Source organism: Sitophilus oryzae, unplaced genomic scaffold (assembly GCF_002938485.1).
Source record: "Sitophilus oryzae breed Bouriz unplaced genomic scaffold, Soryzae_2.0 scaffold_1500_pilon_pilon, whole genome shotgun sequence".
NCBI classification, from domain to species: Eukaryota; Metazoa; Arthropoda; class Insecta; order Coleoptera; family Curculionidae; genus Sitophilus; species Sitophilus oryzae.
In genome coordinates this window covers 1,836,465-1,852,444 of record NW_022146171.1, presented here as the reverse complement: position 1 = coordinate 1,852,444, position 15,980 = coordinate 1,836,465, and the positions used below count along the sequence as shown (strand labels likewise).

The 15,980-nt window shown below is 34.0% G+C and overlaps 1 protein-coding gene and 1 long non-coding RNA gene across 2 annotated transcripts; both read left to right on the top strand.

The window, feature by feature from the left end:
• The first annotated feature begins 2,503 nt into the window (after window positions 1-2,503).
• LOC115878069 lies at window positions 2,504-2,669 on the top strand. The gene is made up of 2 exons (XR_004049461.1): window positions 2,504-2,545; window positions 2,606-2,669. It is a non-coding gene; the product is annotated as an uncharacterized LOC115878069 (long non-coding RNA).
• Window positions 2,670-14,066: 11,397 nt separating this feature from the next.
• Window positions 14,067-15,911, top strand: LOC115878050 (general transcription factor II-I repeat domain-containing protein 2-like). Its single transcript, XM_030894405.1, has one exon. The coding sequence runs from the start codon at window positions 14,067-14,069 to the stop codon at window positions 15,909-15,911; it is 1,845 nt and encodes a 614-aa protein (XP_030750265.1).
• The last annotated feature ends 69 nt before the right edge of the window (window positions 15,912-15,980 follow it).

Sequence of the window (15,980 nt, the reverse complement as noted above, 5' to 3'; positions counted from 1 at the left end):
AAAATTCCTGATAAGAGCTCCTTTAACGTCATTTCCGGAAAAAGATGTCTCAGATATTCACACCAACAGGTTAGATCGGTGGCAAAGGGTCAGAGTGCAACAATTATTTTGGAATAGGTAGACTAAAGAATATCTAAACCAGCTTCAAAATAAACCAAAATGGTTATCTGTGACCCCTAATATCAAAGTAAACGATGTAGTCTACTAGATACTAGATAATACACGCGTTTATGAGTGGCTTTTAGCTAGAGTGGTGGAGACATTTCGGGAAAAGATGGAAATATTAGACTGGTAAAATTACAGACCAAAGATGGAGAATCGAAATTTTTTAAGCGAAGAAATAGCAAAAGCAAATTCACCAAAATGTCAAGAATCATCGGAGGACCCGAAACTAGTGGAAAATAAGTATGCCTCAAAGTCAATTATGAAGCCTCCACAGTTTGACAGAAAAACGGCTTGGGCCAACTATTTTTGCCAATCTGAAGGCGCTGCGAGAGCGAACGGCTGGACAATCGCTGAAAAAGCTACCGCTTTGACTATCGCACTGCGAGGAGATACGACTGACATCCTGCAGACACTCTCACCATCGGCACAGGGAGATTATCAGAAATTGGTACGACATTTAGAAATGAGGTACGGCCAGGCTCATTTAGAGCATGTCTACCATTCCCAGCTCAAAAATTCCTGATAAGAGCTCCTTTAACGTCATTTCCGGAAAAAAAATTCTCATATATTCACACCAACAGGTTAGATCGGTGGCAAAGGGTCACCCGAATACAACAATTATTTTGGAATAGGTAGACTAAAGAAAATCTAAACCAGCTTCAAAATAAACCAAAATGGTTATCTGTGACCCCTAATATCAAAGTAAACGATGTAGACTTATTAAAAGAAGATAATACACGCGTTTATGAGTGGCCTTTAGCTAGAGTGGTGGAGACATTTCCGGGAAAAGATGGAAATATTAGACTGGTAAAATTACAGACCAAAGATGGAAAATCGAAATTTTTTAAGAGAAGAAATAGCAAAAGCAAATTCACCAAAATGTCAAGAATCATCGGAGGACCCGAAACTAGTGGAAAATAAGTATGCCTTAAAGTCAATTATGAAGCCTCCACAGTTTGACAGAAAAACCGCTTGGGCCAACTATTTTTGCCAATTTGAAGCCGCTGCGAGAGCGAACGGCTGGACAATCGCTGAAAAAGCTACCGCTTTGACTATCGCACTGCGAGGAGTTGCGACTGACATCCTGCAGACACTCTCACCATCGGAACTGAGAGATTATCAGCAATTGGTACGACATTTAGAAATGAGGTACGGCCAGGCTCATTTAGAGCATGTATACCATTCCCAGCCCAAAAATTCCTGATAGGAGCTCCTTTAACGTCATTTTCGGAAAAAGATGTCTCAGATATTCACACCAACAGGTTAGATCGGTGGCAAAGGGTCGCAGTGTTTCCGGCAGAGGACGGCCCCTTGTAATGGGGAAAAAAAGGGTCACCCGAGTACAACAATTATTTTGGAATAGGTGGACTAAAGAATATCTAAACCAACTTCAAAATAAACCAAAATGGTTATCTGTGACCCCTAATATCGTAGTAAACGATGTAGTCTTATTAAAAGAAGATAATACACGCGTTTATGAGTGGCCTTTAGAGTGGTGGAGACATTTCCCGGAAAAGATGGAATATTAGACTGGTAAAATTACAGACCAAAGATGGAGTCTTCAATAAGAACATAACCTAATTAAGTCCTCTACCAGCACCCTTTTGATTTACTTCGAATTATGAGTTACTAGTTTAAGCTTACGTTTAGTTTTTTTTGTTTTAAAGTCAAAGACTTCAAAGGGGGGGACTATGTTCAAAATTGATTTGAACCGCACGTTTTAGAACTTTCTATTTGGGGCCATCTGTTTCACACAACTACAAAAATTGTCGGGTCGTAAAAAAAGCCCTTTTTTGGTTCAACTTTCGATGGGCTTAAGGGCGACAAAAATACAGTCCTCTCTGAACATCGGCCTAAGTTGCCAAGCGCTAATTTTTGGATAATTAAGCTCGCGCTAGAGACGCGGCTCTCTCTCTCTCTCTCTCTCTCTTCTCTTTCACTCTATCGCATTGTCTCCGCATACAGAGAAATATTTGTGCTCTCTCCCTTATTTAGTTAGCAACATTAAGTATAAGTACCTACTTGTTTAGTTAGTAACTGTCATCTGAGTGTTCATCGGTATTGTGAGTGACGTGTTGTGAAAAGTGTTGCCAGAAAAACAATTGGAACTAGGAACTGGTAACAAAAAATTGACTTTTTAGTTATTTTGACTTGCCAGTAAAGGCTTCATAGACTATATTATTGCCTTGAAAACTAAAACTATAAAATTTTTCTGCTAAGTTTTCTTCGCATTTGCTGCAGAGAAAACTTGTCCATTTTTTAGTACTTATTTTAATTAAATAGTGTTTAGTATTTAACTCCGTAAATGTTTATTTCATTCATATTTATATTTATATCACATTCAATATTGAAATATATGAGGGTGTAAGACATACAGAAGGTTTGTATATATTTTCCAAAGCCTACCTATATAAAAATACCTAATCATATTTATTATTAGATGCTGTTAGTGTAGATATGTTTGTTCAGGAATGTTCGAACCTGGAAAGCAATCCTATAATATTTTCTAAACCACAGGGAGTTGAAAATGAAGGTGTTTTAAAAAAGGAGGGTTTTTGTATCATTATAATGAACACAGTGCAGCAAGACATATTGAAAGTGTTTGCGGAAAACATAGTTGCAATAGACAGTACACATGGAATGAATGCTTACGATTTTGAACTAACAACACTTTTAGTGGTGGATGAGTGGGGTGTAAAGATACATTAGTTATTTAATTGCTGTTTAAAAATATTAGAGATAATATTGGTATTTTAAAACCAAAGGTTTTAATTGTCTGATATTACACATATCTTTTATAATGCATGGAAACAAGAAATGGGTGAAGTACCATCACAAATATATTGTGCATGGCACGTAGATCGTGCGTGGCGTTCTAATTTAAGTAAAGTAAATTCACTAGAACTTAAAACTTTAGTCTATCAGTCATTAAAAGTATTACAGACAACAAACTCTAAAGAAGAATTTCATGAATTATTAACAAAGAGTGTAAATGATTGAGGTGAGAATGAAGCAACTGTTAATTTTGGACAATATTTTGCAGGAAATTATTTATCAAATTATATGTAATGGGTATATTGCTATCGCTTAAATTGTGGAATTAATACTAATATGCGTTTAGAAAATATGCACAAAGTATTAAAACATATATATTTAGACGGCAAAAAGGTAAAAAGATTAGATAAATGTTTAAATGCTTTAAATTTGTTTATTAGAGATAAAGCACTCGAAAGAGTAATCAAGAAAATTAAAGGCAAAAATTCAATCCATTTAAGAACAGTTAAATCAAGACATGATATTGCAGTAAAAAGTAATTGCGAATTTAGAGATATAGATGAAAATGATAGTGCTACCTATAAATGGTCTGTATCTAGTTGTTCAGAATTACACAGTAATTATATAGTTTGTAAAAATGAAGTTGAAAATTGTTGCAGCCTAATATGCTCACAGTGTGACATATGTACTCATTCCTATAGTTGCACTTGCCCAGATTTTCTAACACAACATACTATTTGCAAGCATATTCATGTGGTAATAATTAAAAAAAAAAGTAATTTGCTTCAACATAAAAGTAATGAAAATCCTGGAGCATCTCTAACAGAATATATAAATACTCTTAAAGGGGAGAAGTCCTATTAAAGCAATGATACATTAATGCAAATAATATCCTCTGAAACCTTAAAACTACAGAATAACCTGTTAAAAAATCCAAACAGAACTCTCTTAAAACATGTTGCAAGTTGCTTGAAAAAAGAAAATAGTTTTATTGAGGTCACTACTTCAAATAATATATATTTTACCAAGCTACCTAAATCTGAAGCAGAACCAGCTAATAAGAAAATTGAAAAACAACTTAGGTTCTTTTCCGTAAAGAAAAAGCGTACATCGAAAAAGACCAAAATTTCCAAGCCAATTTTATTCGTGGAAAATGTGAATTTATTTCTAATGATCAAGCTATAGACCACGATTATTGTTGAAGTGTGAATTAATTTAATTTCTTTTAGCTTCACTTTTTTAAATATACATATAAAGTATAGCAGAAATATGTAACCATATATAATATTTGTTTTGCATCGTCGAGCGGGACATAGGAAATCCCATGTAAATTTTAATGGGGTCAATTATTGGCTTCCCTAATTATTTTAGAGAATAATTCTATTTAGGTTTATTGAAGAACACTAAAACCCACATTCAAAAGAATAACTTTAGATATTTTTGATTAGCCCGTTTACGAGTTATCGCCGATTTCTTTGTAAATATTTCTCCTTTCTTATGGCCCTATATTTACTTATGAGCACCAGTCAAGGTAAAAGATAACTGTCAAATGAAATTGTCATTTCAGAAATTTATCTATTTAGTGCTTTATTATTATTATTAAAAAATCATACCTACATCATGCCTACATCGAAAATATTAGCCATGAATTACCCTACCGAAGAAAAAGTATTGATGATTAAATGGTATTATCAAGGAAATAGTTATCAAAAGGTGTCGGATGTTTGCTGCTCTGTATCCGAATAGACCGATACCTGGAAAATCTACAATCGCAAGGAATATCCAGAGATTTGAGACCAAAGGTACCCTAATAAATAACTGCAGATGTGAAGCAAGGCAGGAACAAAGAGAAGATGCAAGAAATGATACCGACTTGGAAGTTTTATAGTGCGTGGAAGAGAACGATGGAAAGATCAGCACAAGGAAACTTGAGGATGAAATAGGAATAGATCACACTACAGCGTTTCGAATTTTGAAACGACATAAATACTATTCCTTCAAATATGACAAGCACCAACAGCTACGAGATGGGGACGAAATACGGCGGCAGGCGTTTTGTTTTGATATGGAAAGAGCAAACACGGATAGGGAATTTTTAAAAACATATGTTTCACTGACGAATGCACGTTTGCCTTAAATAATGAATCAATGTTCAAAATTATCGATATTGGAACAAAGAAAACCAACACAGGTTTGTCGAAACAAGGACGCAATATCCACAGAAAGTAAATGTTTGGGCAGGGATATTCGGACACAATATTATCGGGCCATTATTTCTAAGGCGAAATTTAAATGCAGAATATTATTTGGAACTACTAGAAAATCATATTTTACCTGCTTTACATGATGCTGCTAGGGAAAATCAGGAAGTTTGGTTTGGTTTGGAGCATGGTTGGCCTAGCAAAAATGATCTGGTGTCTGTGCAAATACTCATATTATTGGAAATAATAATACAGCAATAACAACACGCATCGTTTTTAAATAATCCTACAATTACAATCCTATAAATAAAAAATGTGTCATCAGACTCTATCACTTTCTAGTACTTCGTATCAGAATAGTGCTTTAATGCCATCTATTGGGAAATTTGGAGACTGGATTTATAATTTAGCACATGTGTTTTTCTTGTCTGTTTCTCTTGTTACATAGATATGTTTGTTACCTATATTATATTTAACTAGTTATTTTAATATTACTCTAGAAAATAATATTATATATTTTCATATAAAGCTGATAAAAGAAATCATCGCGAAATATCACACACCAGTTTCTACTCGAGCGGTAGGTCGAAGAGTTTTGGACGAGAGTATTCAACTACGTCTAACTGAAAGGCACTTTTAAATTTTATTCCATCCACTGCTCAAAAGAGATCCACTACAAAACGCTGGTAGTTTGCACAAAAAATAAGAGAAGACGCGAATCAAGATATATGTGTCCAACTTGTAATGTACCACTTTTTGTAGTTTCCTGTTTTGAAATATACCACACAAAAAAACACTTTTAGAACATGTTATGCATTCAAAATGTATTTTTTTATGTTACCATATTTGTTTTTGTCGTATTTTTTTTTTAGTTTCTGAACCTGTATTTGAGTTTTAAATAAACTAACATTTAGAAAAAGCTGTTTATTTTTTTTAAGATTAAAAAAAGTTTATGAATGTGGTGAATAGGACCACTGCTCTTGATGAATTGGTATATTCGCAAGCGGCAAAAAAATGGTACTTTTAGCCGACCGCCTCGAACCAGCACCGCACAAAAGGGATAGACTGATTAGTGCCTCAAATCTTCTAACTATAATTATCGACATAAATGATTCCGATTCAAACGAGGACAATTATTTAACTCAGGGAGAATAAAGTATCTACCGAATATTAAATAAGTGTTTCAAATGCTGTTAGATTAGAGATAATATTGGCATTTTAAAACCAAAGGTTTTTATGTCAGATATTACTCATGTCTAATAAAATTTTATGTTTCCAACGTGAAATGAGTAAAGCGTTATCACAACTATATTCTGCATGGCATGTAGATTGTAGGTGGTGATATAATTTAAATAAATTAAATACACAAGAACACAATAATAATACGCCGTAAATGAATTATATTTGAATTGAAAATCGAATTTGATCTTGAAACCACTGGTTTAATGTTTGCTATTGCTATATTTACTAATGACATCGAAATTAATTTATTTAGAGGTCATTGATATTTTGCTATAAACTGGCTAAATATTTTTGAATATTATTTTAATTTTTTTTGTTCTTTGACATTGTAAACATTTATATATGTTTATTTTAATAAGACTGACAATATTATTTGTATAATGTTTTGTATTATCTTTTGTTTGTTTGTTTGTGTACCTTGTTTTTTTTTTACTTTGTTTGTTAGTTTACCTTTGTCCACAAATTGAAAAATTTTTTGACAATAAAGGCATTTATTTATTTATTTATTTATTTATTTATTTATTTACAAAACTTTAGTCTATCAGCGACTAAAAATATTACAGACAACAAACTCTAAAGAAGAATTTCATGAATTATTAACAAAGAGCGCAAATGATTAGTGTAAGAATGAAGCATCTGCTGTTCAGAGTTAGACAGTAATTATATAGTTTCTAAAAATGAAGTTGAAAATTGGTGCAACCTAATACGTTCACAGTGTAACATACGTATCTTTACAGTAGCACTAGACCAAATTTTCTAATATACTATTTGCAAGCATATTCATGTTGCAGCAGATTTAATTCAACATAAAAAAATACTGCAAATGCTGGAGCATTTCTATCGGAATATCTAGATACTCTTAAAACAGAGAAGTCCTATCAAGGTACTAAAACATTAAAAAGGGCAAATTAACCTGCGATGTGGTTGATTAGAAACTATAACACTATTCTGCGGTTGCATTAATTTCACAGACTGGACGCAATTAGCCCTGCAGCGTGGACTTCCGCCAGTTCCGCCATGCCATTGTTGGTACAATCTCATAGAGATGGTATGGGCAGAATGCAAGTCCTATAATGATACCAAGATTACTGCCATTCATCCTGTTACAAACGATGCAGTATTAGGTCTCTTGAATGAAGCACTTGATAAGGTAACCCATAGGTGGTTTAGATTATTTTTTTGTTAAATTATTTGTTTTAGGTTACAACAAAATAAATGGCTTATATAATGCTCCTAGTCATGATCAATGTTTCATTCTTTAAACTGTACAGCACTCATTCAGCCACTGATGAGACATTTTTTTAGGAAGCGTTGAGTATCACACATTTTGCGCAATGAACAATTGTGCAAGGCTTGAAAGGTATTAATCTAAGGATGCTGTGTTGATTTTACATAAAGGCATGGGAAAGTATTTTGCCTAGTGTTTTAGAAAAGTGTTAGAATAAACTAAGTCTGACAGGAACTATGTATGCTCCAGATAATTTGTGTTGCAAACAAAGCAAACTATAAAAAATATAGTGCTTCGAAAATGTATGTCAATAAAAATCCAAATGACACCCTAAAATACGAAGAGAAAGTCACGACAAAGTATGATTCAAAGAAGAAAATGTGGCTGCAAAATGGTCACGTACATCGCGTACCATCCGGGACAACTGACCATTAGGGGGGAAAAATAAAAGAGTCTAAGCCTGTCCCTCGACGAGAAGGGTAGTACCGCCGACACCCGCGATCGTACCCTGTTACGGTTTAGTTTTTTTCATGCGCTAGTGAATTAAAAAGATAAAAGTTTCTGCACCAAGAAACTACTAAAAATACGAAGACCAAGCCTACCACTTGACGAGAAGGGTAGTATCGCCCAGACCCGCAATCGTACTCTGTTACGGTTTAGTTTTCACGCGCCAGTGACCTAAAATATACAAGTTTCTGCACCAAGAAACAACAAAAAACACGAAAGTTATTTTACACTTCATACGCAAGTTATTTTACGTTTCTGCACCAAGAAATAAATACTAAATTTTTCCAAGCCAGGAAAATTAAATTATCCAGTAAATGCGGAAGTTTAGTGCTAGGTGACTACTTCTTCCGAAACCAGCATTTGTTATTAGTATTAAACTAGATATAGTTTTTTTCACAACTATAAGCTTCCGAACAGTGAATAGTGAGTGCTGCAAAGTGTGTCTAGACGGCCAAAAGAAGTTTATAGCGCCAGTATAATTTAATCCCTAGATATAATACTGTGGTCAGCTGGGCCTTTTCACCGCCAACACAAGTGCAGAAGTAAGGTAACAAATTTTGAAGACTTATTTATGACAGGGTTTTAATGACAATTAAATGAGAGTGATTTGGAACATTTACATGCAAATTTTTATATCACCCAGTTTTAGTTTTTTATATTTTTAAGAAATTTATATTTCTTGTAACAGATAGTACAGAATTTTTGTGATAGCATAGAATATGAATGAGAGAGAGTGTAAGGATTCAGTACACTATTAAGGAATAGGATATTGTGTTTATTATTTTTATTGGATTAAATATTATTTGTTATTGTTCTACATTTATTTTTTAATTCAAATATCCAATCAGTATCCTTGATATTGCAGTCCATTAAATTAGGTAGTATACGTAGTACTACCTGCTTGCTTTGCAAGCTAATACTAGATATTACTATCCTAGTATGTCTGTACGGCAGGAATAACAAATCCTGCTTCGTACAATTTGCTACCATTAAATATTATAATGCAAAGAATTTTAGCTGGAATAAATAGTAGGCAATTTTAAACTGGTGCAAGAACTTGATGCTAACGGTAATCTTGAAGAAGACGCCCAGTAATTCTTGCACACCTGCTAAATAAATCAGGTCATCCTGAGAATATGCAGCCCTTGCAGTTTCCACTGACAACCGCATCAAGTCGAAGACTCTTTTCTCACCAACTTTAATACATTCCATTGTCTTCACTCGTACTGTTAACATCTTGTAATTTTAGTAAAGTTATTTTTTAAAGACTTGTGATTTCCTAAAATATAATTGGCGCAGTCGGTAGGATCAAATTCTCGCGTCTGTCATATACAAAGATACTTTGCTACAAAACTTAAGACGAGGTATCTTTAAAGGTTGTAAAGAAAAAGAATGCCACCACTAACCAAAAGAAGCAACCAAGCTATTGAAAAAATAAAAATATTCTTTGAAGATATAGAAATTAAAGAAATTAAACACGAAGTATTCATTAAAAATGTCACTGAGAAATTAAAACTAAATCAATTAGACAGCATTATTCTAGGCCCACAAAAATTTCACCAAAGCTTCCTACATGGAAACTCATTTTGCCAAAAGAAAAAAGAAGTATGTGAGTGTAGTTGATGAGATCAACAGTTAAGAGATTATACAATTAAAGTGGATAACCACCAGTTAAGATTAACAGACAGCTTCTTCGGCCTTTGAATACAATATCGCCAATAAGAAGAAAGAAGCAGTAAAAGACACTTGAAATCTAGAAATGATTCAAGCTTGGATACTACTTTAGAGTTCAGTAGTCCACAAGAAAATTCAAAATGTGCAGAAGCCATCCTCAAATCTACCTACAACCAAAAAGTCATCCTCTTTAAAGATTAAATTTATGTTAAGTTCAGTCTAATAGTATCAATTTTATTTTTTAACAATATTATGAACCTAAAAAATAAACGAAGTAGAATAAGTACATCTAAATTTTATTCTTATTTCATAATAGTAGTACGTATCTACTATTACATGTGGTACAGTATCTGCAATGTTCCAATGAAGCAAATAAAAAAACTAAAATTAATGTCTATTGATTTCATTCTTTTATAAGGCTACATCAATCCACAAAGCACAATGTGTCTGAAGGAGCCAAAATCCGCATATATAATCTCTCATAAACCTGCAAAACATAATCTTTTCCTTCTTCGGTCTGCAGGAAGGAAGTGGTGTCATCCTATGAATACCAAGTATTTTATTCATAAATTTAAAGTATATCATAACGAATATTTTTTTATGGTAATCGCAGATCTAGAGCTAAAATCCCCATTTAAAAAATCACACCAAGAACCATAAACAAGACTTCAGATTCATAATTTTGCTATAATAAATACCATATGCTCGAAAAAAAGGGTGTCAAATTGGCTTGAACATGTCGATCGATAGCATTCCCTATATAATTTTACATAAAAAATGACAGCGATCTTCATTTGAAAGCCATCGCTGAACCTTTTTTCGGCCATGTTGTACGATAAATACCAGCAAGGGAGAAAAGAAAAGACATTAATTGTAGTCTAGTTGATCAGATCTCATCATCAGGAAACTAATTTTATTAAAATATGAAAAAGTGTACACCATCACCATAGTTGTTAAAATAAAATAGAAATAGAGGTGCTAGATGCTGACTATACATTGAAACAGAAAATAAAGAAATGTTTCATTCAGCTGCTGTATCGATCGATAGTGAGCAACAAGACAAAAACAGTATCCCTGTATATTGATTGGTCGGGATTAACAGTGACTTTGCAACTCACTAGACGTTAGTAAATATATACACAGCAAAATATCACTGACCAGAGTAGCCAACGTGTGGACGCATATGCCAGAGCCCAGACTAACTCCCTTTGATGTGTCTTGAAAAAACCGACAACAGATGGATCGGTCACCAATGCTTGGGCCAACTCAGCCAATGCTGCAAACAAGATCTATTGGTCTTGTTTGCGACTATTGTCCCCTCTACACGTTGGCCATAAGCACTGACCAACTCTATTGGCACATGCATGGTCCAACGAAGAGCCATTAGAGGTTAATAGTACACAAGAAAATTTAAAATCTGCAGAAATAATCTCTAACCTTCGTAAACCAAAAATGCATCCGCTTTCAAGATTAAATTTACGTTTGAACGTTGTTTTATTGGTTTCTTTCTTGTATATGGTTACACCAATCCACGAAGCATGTGTTTCCTCTCCGTCAATCTACAGGACGGAAGTATTATATCGTCCTATGAATACCAAGTATTTCAGCGGCACCTATATAAAGTTAAAGCAAAACATAGATTTGAACGCCAATCAGTAGCCCAAAAAGTCAAAGCATTTTTTCAGTGATTAAAAGACCAATCTAAGAAACAAGTGAAAATATGAATTCGTCTTTTAAAATATGATCCAAGCGCAAAAAACAAGCTACATGACCGCTACTAGTTAAAACCAAGAAATATCGTCTCACTGAAATGTGTGTTAATTATATCTGTCTACAAATAAGTTTTCAAGATTACCCAAAAGTGCTTAATCAGCAGATACCATCTCACTTCGCATTAATGACATTTCTAGCGACACTGATTCAACATTGTCGAAAAAATAAGACAAGGAATTTTTGCGTTACATGTTAACGAGTTTTTATAAGTAATCAGTTTACTGACATTGATCTCAAATGAGGTAACCAGGTAATGATATTTTGCCTACCACTACCTGATTGTACCTGGAGAAGAAATATTCAACGTAACAGACTAGAACTTCATACAGTGAACATAACCTGAATTGGAACAACTGCCTAAGTTGGATAGAAAGATGGAGTTGGTGGGAAAAATTAGGGGACATATGAAATGTTTGCTTTTTATATAGGGGAGGACCGATGAAATCTGTTCAATGAATTGATATCTTTCCTACATAAAGTCATTACGATTGCCAATTACAACAAATCGCGATCGCTAAACCATACAGCTCTTACATAAACCATACAGCTCTTACATGAGAAAGCTTGAATTTCATGCATCCGTTGTCCGACGATACGTTGATACGATATTAATTTTATTGGTAGAATTTAAAGACTGATTGGTTAGAAAATAATGCAGTTTTTAAATTTATTGCATTTTCATGTCTCACAAACACTATGACCAATCAGAGCACCGTCGGACCAACGTATCAACGTATAAACTTGATTTTCATGCATCCGTTATAAGTTGATACGATGGTCCGACGGTGCTCTGATTGGTAATAGCGTTTTCGCGCCACTTTTCATCCGTAAATATTTTACTTCAGCCTGTCAACGGATCCGTTCATACGATAACGGACGTTTTGACACTTTTTTGACAAATTTAATCTAACCTTAATAAAAATATAAGTAAAATAACAAAATCGTTATGGAAACGAAAATATAAAATAACACCAACGTATATCCGATAAACGGAGGCATGAAAATGCAATAAATTTAAAAACTGCGTTATTTTCTAACCAATCAAAGTCTTTAAATTCTAGCAATAAAATTAATATCGTATCAACGTATCGTCGGACAACGGATGCATGAAAATCAAGCTTAAAGCTTGATTTTCATGCATCCGTTATACGTTGATACGATGGTCCCACGGTGCTCTGATTGGTCATAGCGTTTTCGCGCCACTTTTCATCCGTAAATATTTTACTTCAGCCCGTCAACGGACCCGTTCATACGATAACGGACGTTTTGACACTTTTTGACAAATTTAATCTAACCTGCATAAAAATATAAGTAAAATAGCAAAATCGTTATGGAAACGAAAATATTACATTGTAACACAAGTACAAGTTTGTTGATAAATAATTGCAATACTTATTTATAAATAATTTCAACATGTAACATTGTAACAAATTTGTTTGTATTTTTACATAGTCTTCTTAAAAAGACACCAAACGAAACCCTATATTTCTCAAAACTTTGAATATTTAGTCTTCAATTTTTACCTTATTACTGCAACATTTTAAACAAGTTTAACAAAGTAGAAAAATTCAGGTCCAAATAAAAACCAAACAAATATTAATTTGAAAATTCTAACAAAAAAAATCATAAATACCTATGGAGAACATATATAACAAACCTAACATCACCAACATATTTAAGATCAGTAAAAATGTACAGGAATGATACAAAATAGGTCATCTGTCTGCAAAAAAAGCCTGGATACGTATATAAAACGTTGGAATAAAAACAGCGCAGTATCACAAAAATTATAATGATGCAAGAGAATTTTTATGGTTTTGTTTTTATTCTCTCTCTCGCAACCTACAAACCAAAATGCAGCTAGAGTTTCTTTTACTGTGGGTATGGATTTTAAAAATCTTGAAACCTTGAAAAATAGCTGGTTTCTGCCAGAGGGCATAATTATTAAAGTTTAATTTCAAGTATTTTTTTCGTCGAATGAAATATCCAAACACTTTCATAAATATCACATTCAAGATTTAGGTTAGGTTGTAGTAAGTATAAGTAATAAAGCACCCTTCATGATAAAACGTTTTCATCAACAATATTTTCAAAAAGTTTTATACTCAGTCATGCTTTAGACCAGCGGTCGCCAACCTGTCGATCGCGAGCTACCGGTAGCTCGCGGATGCAATTCTGGTAGCTCTCACAATTTTAAAAACACAAACTGCAAAAATCAGAGAAGCTTCCGAAAATTCCACAAAAAAATGTAATTGTCATAATATTAAACATAAACAGCGGCAACGTTGCGGTGAGCGATGCCGCTGACGCCATCAAGCTAGAAGCGGCTAGAACCGACCGGCCGGACCAGCGCGTTAGTGTTCGAGAGAGAACGGTCTGGATTGCTTTGAACGGTATAAATACGCACGGTGCGGCGACATTGCGCTTAGTTTAAAACTGAACCTGAACGCATAACCAACGTCCAGCGGTTGGGTTAGTAGAGAACAACAAAAAAGAATATTATGGCAAGCAGTAGTAAGAAGGTAAAGACATACCACTTTCATTCGGAATGGGAAGAACAGTACTTTTTTACAGAAGTTAAAGGTAAAAATGTGTGTTTGTTATGTAATACTTCGGTCTCCGTTGCTAAAAAAGGAAATATTGAGAGACATCATACAACTGTACATTCTAATTTTGAAAAATCATTCCCACTACATTCTGTCGCCAGAAAGGAGAAACTGAAACAGTTAAAAAATCAGTTAATCGGACAACAATCAATATTTTTAAGAACAGTCGACAAAAATAAGGCTGCAACTGAAGCATCGTACCGTGTGTCCCAGATAATTGCACAAAAAAAGAAACCTTATGAAGACGGGGAAATGATAAAACAGGCGTTTTTAGAAGCTGCTGATTCGTTATTTGCCAACTTTAGAAATAAAGACGAGATACTTTCAGCTATAAAATCTATGCAACTTTCTGCTAATACAGTGATGAGACGTGTAGAAGTAATGAGCAATGATATTTTTTTACAGTTAAGAACTGACTTAGATAACTGTGTTTATTTTTCACTTCAACTGGATGAATCAACAGATGTGGTTGAGACTGCCCAGATGGCCGTGTTCGTCAGGATGGTTTTTAGTGATTTTACGATTAAAGAAGATCTTTTGAAGTTTATTCCACTGAAAGGATACACTACTGGACAGGAGTTGTTTTCTCATTTAAAAAATATTATTTCTTCCGAGAAAATTCCAATATCGAAAATGGTAGGCTTGACAACCGATGGCGCTCCAGCTATGGTGGGTTGTGATAAGGGTCTGGTGGCGTTATGTCGTAAAGATGAAACTTTTCCGCAATTTCTCTCTTACCACTGCATTATCCATCAGCAAGCATTATGTGGAAATTTTCTGAAACTAAACAACGTTATGAAACTGGTGGTAAAAATTGTGAACAAGATTAGAGCTCAAGCATTACAAAGAAGATTATTCAAAACTTTGGCCGATGAAGTCGACTGTCAATACGGGGACCTACTCCTTCACTCTGGAGTCCGATGGCTAAGTAGAGGACGAGTGCTGAAACGTTTTAATGATGTCCTATCTGGCATAGTTCAATTTTTCAAACAACGCGATGAACCGATTCCGGAACTAGAAAATTCAATCTGGCTTCGGGATTTTGGTTTTCTCGTGGACATTACAGAGAAATTAAACGAACTTAATTTGCAGCTTCAGGGGAGAGACAAAGAACTAGCGGAAATGATTTCTGATATAAAAGCATTTATCAGAAAGCTGGAGTTTTGGGAACAAAACCTAATTAACAGCGATGCCAAGCATTTTCCTATTCTTTCAGAAAAGATATCTCAAAATCCATTAGAACCCTATGACAGCAAATATCATGTAGAAATAGTTTCTACCTTGAAGAATAACTTCAAAAATCGTTTTAAGGACTTCGACGAAATGGCTTTAGTAGCGCAGTTTGTTGGTTCACCCTTTATGGAAATTGATATCCAACAGTTTGCAACTTGTGTTATGCAGAACTTTGGCGAAGACATCGCTGCAACAGAAATGGAAGTAATTGAGTTTCAAAATGATTTAGCCTTAAAATCGTTAGTCTCAAGTACCAAATGTATCTGGTCTATTGTAAGCAAAGACAAATATTCAGTTCTATGCCGTGTTGCCTTGAAAGTGAAAGCATTATTCAGTTCAACCTATTTGTGTGAATCTTCTTTTTCCAATATGAAGTTTATTAAGAACAAATATCGCAATCGACTTACAGATGAACATTTGGATAATTGTATTCGAATGGCTGTATCAAATTATACTGCAAACATTAAAAAAATTATCGATGAGTCTGAGTGTCAGCCTTCCCATTGAACGTGCTTTTTTATTTCTCAATGTTTATGTTTATGATAGTGCGTTACTTTTTTGTTGATATTAATAACA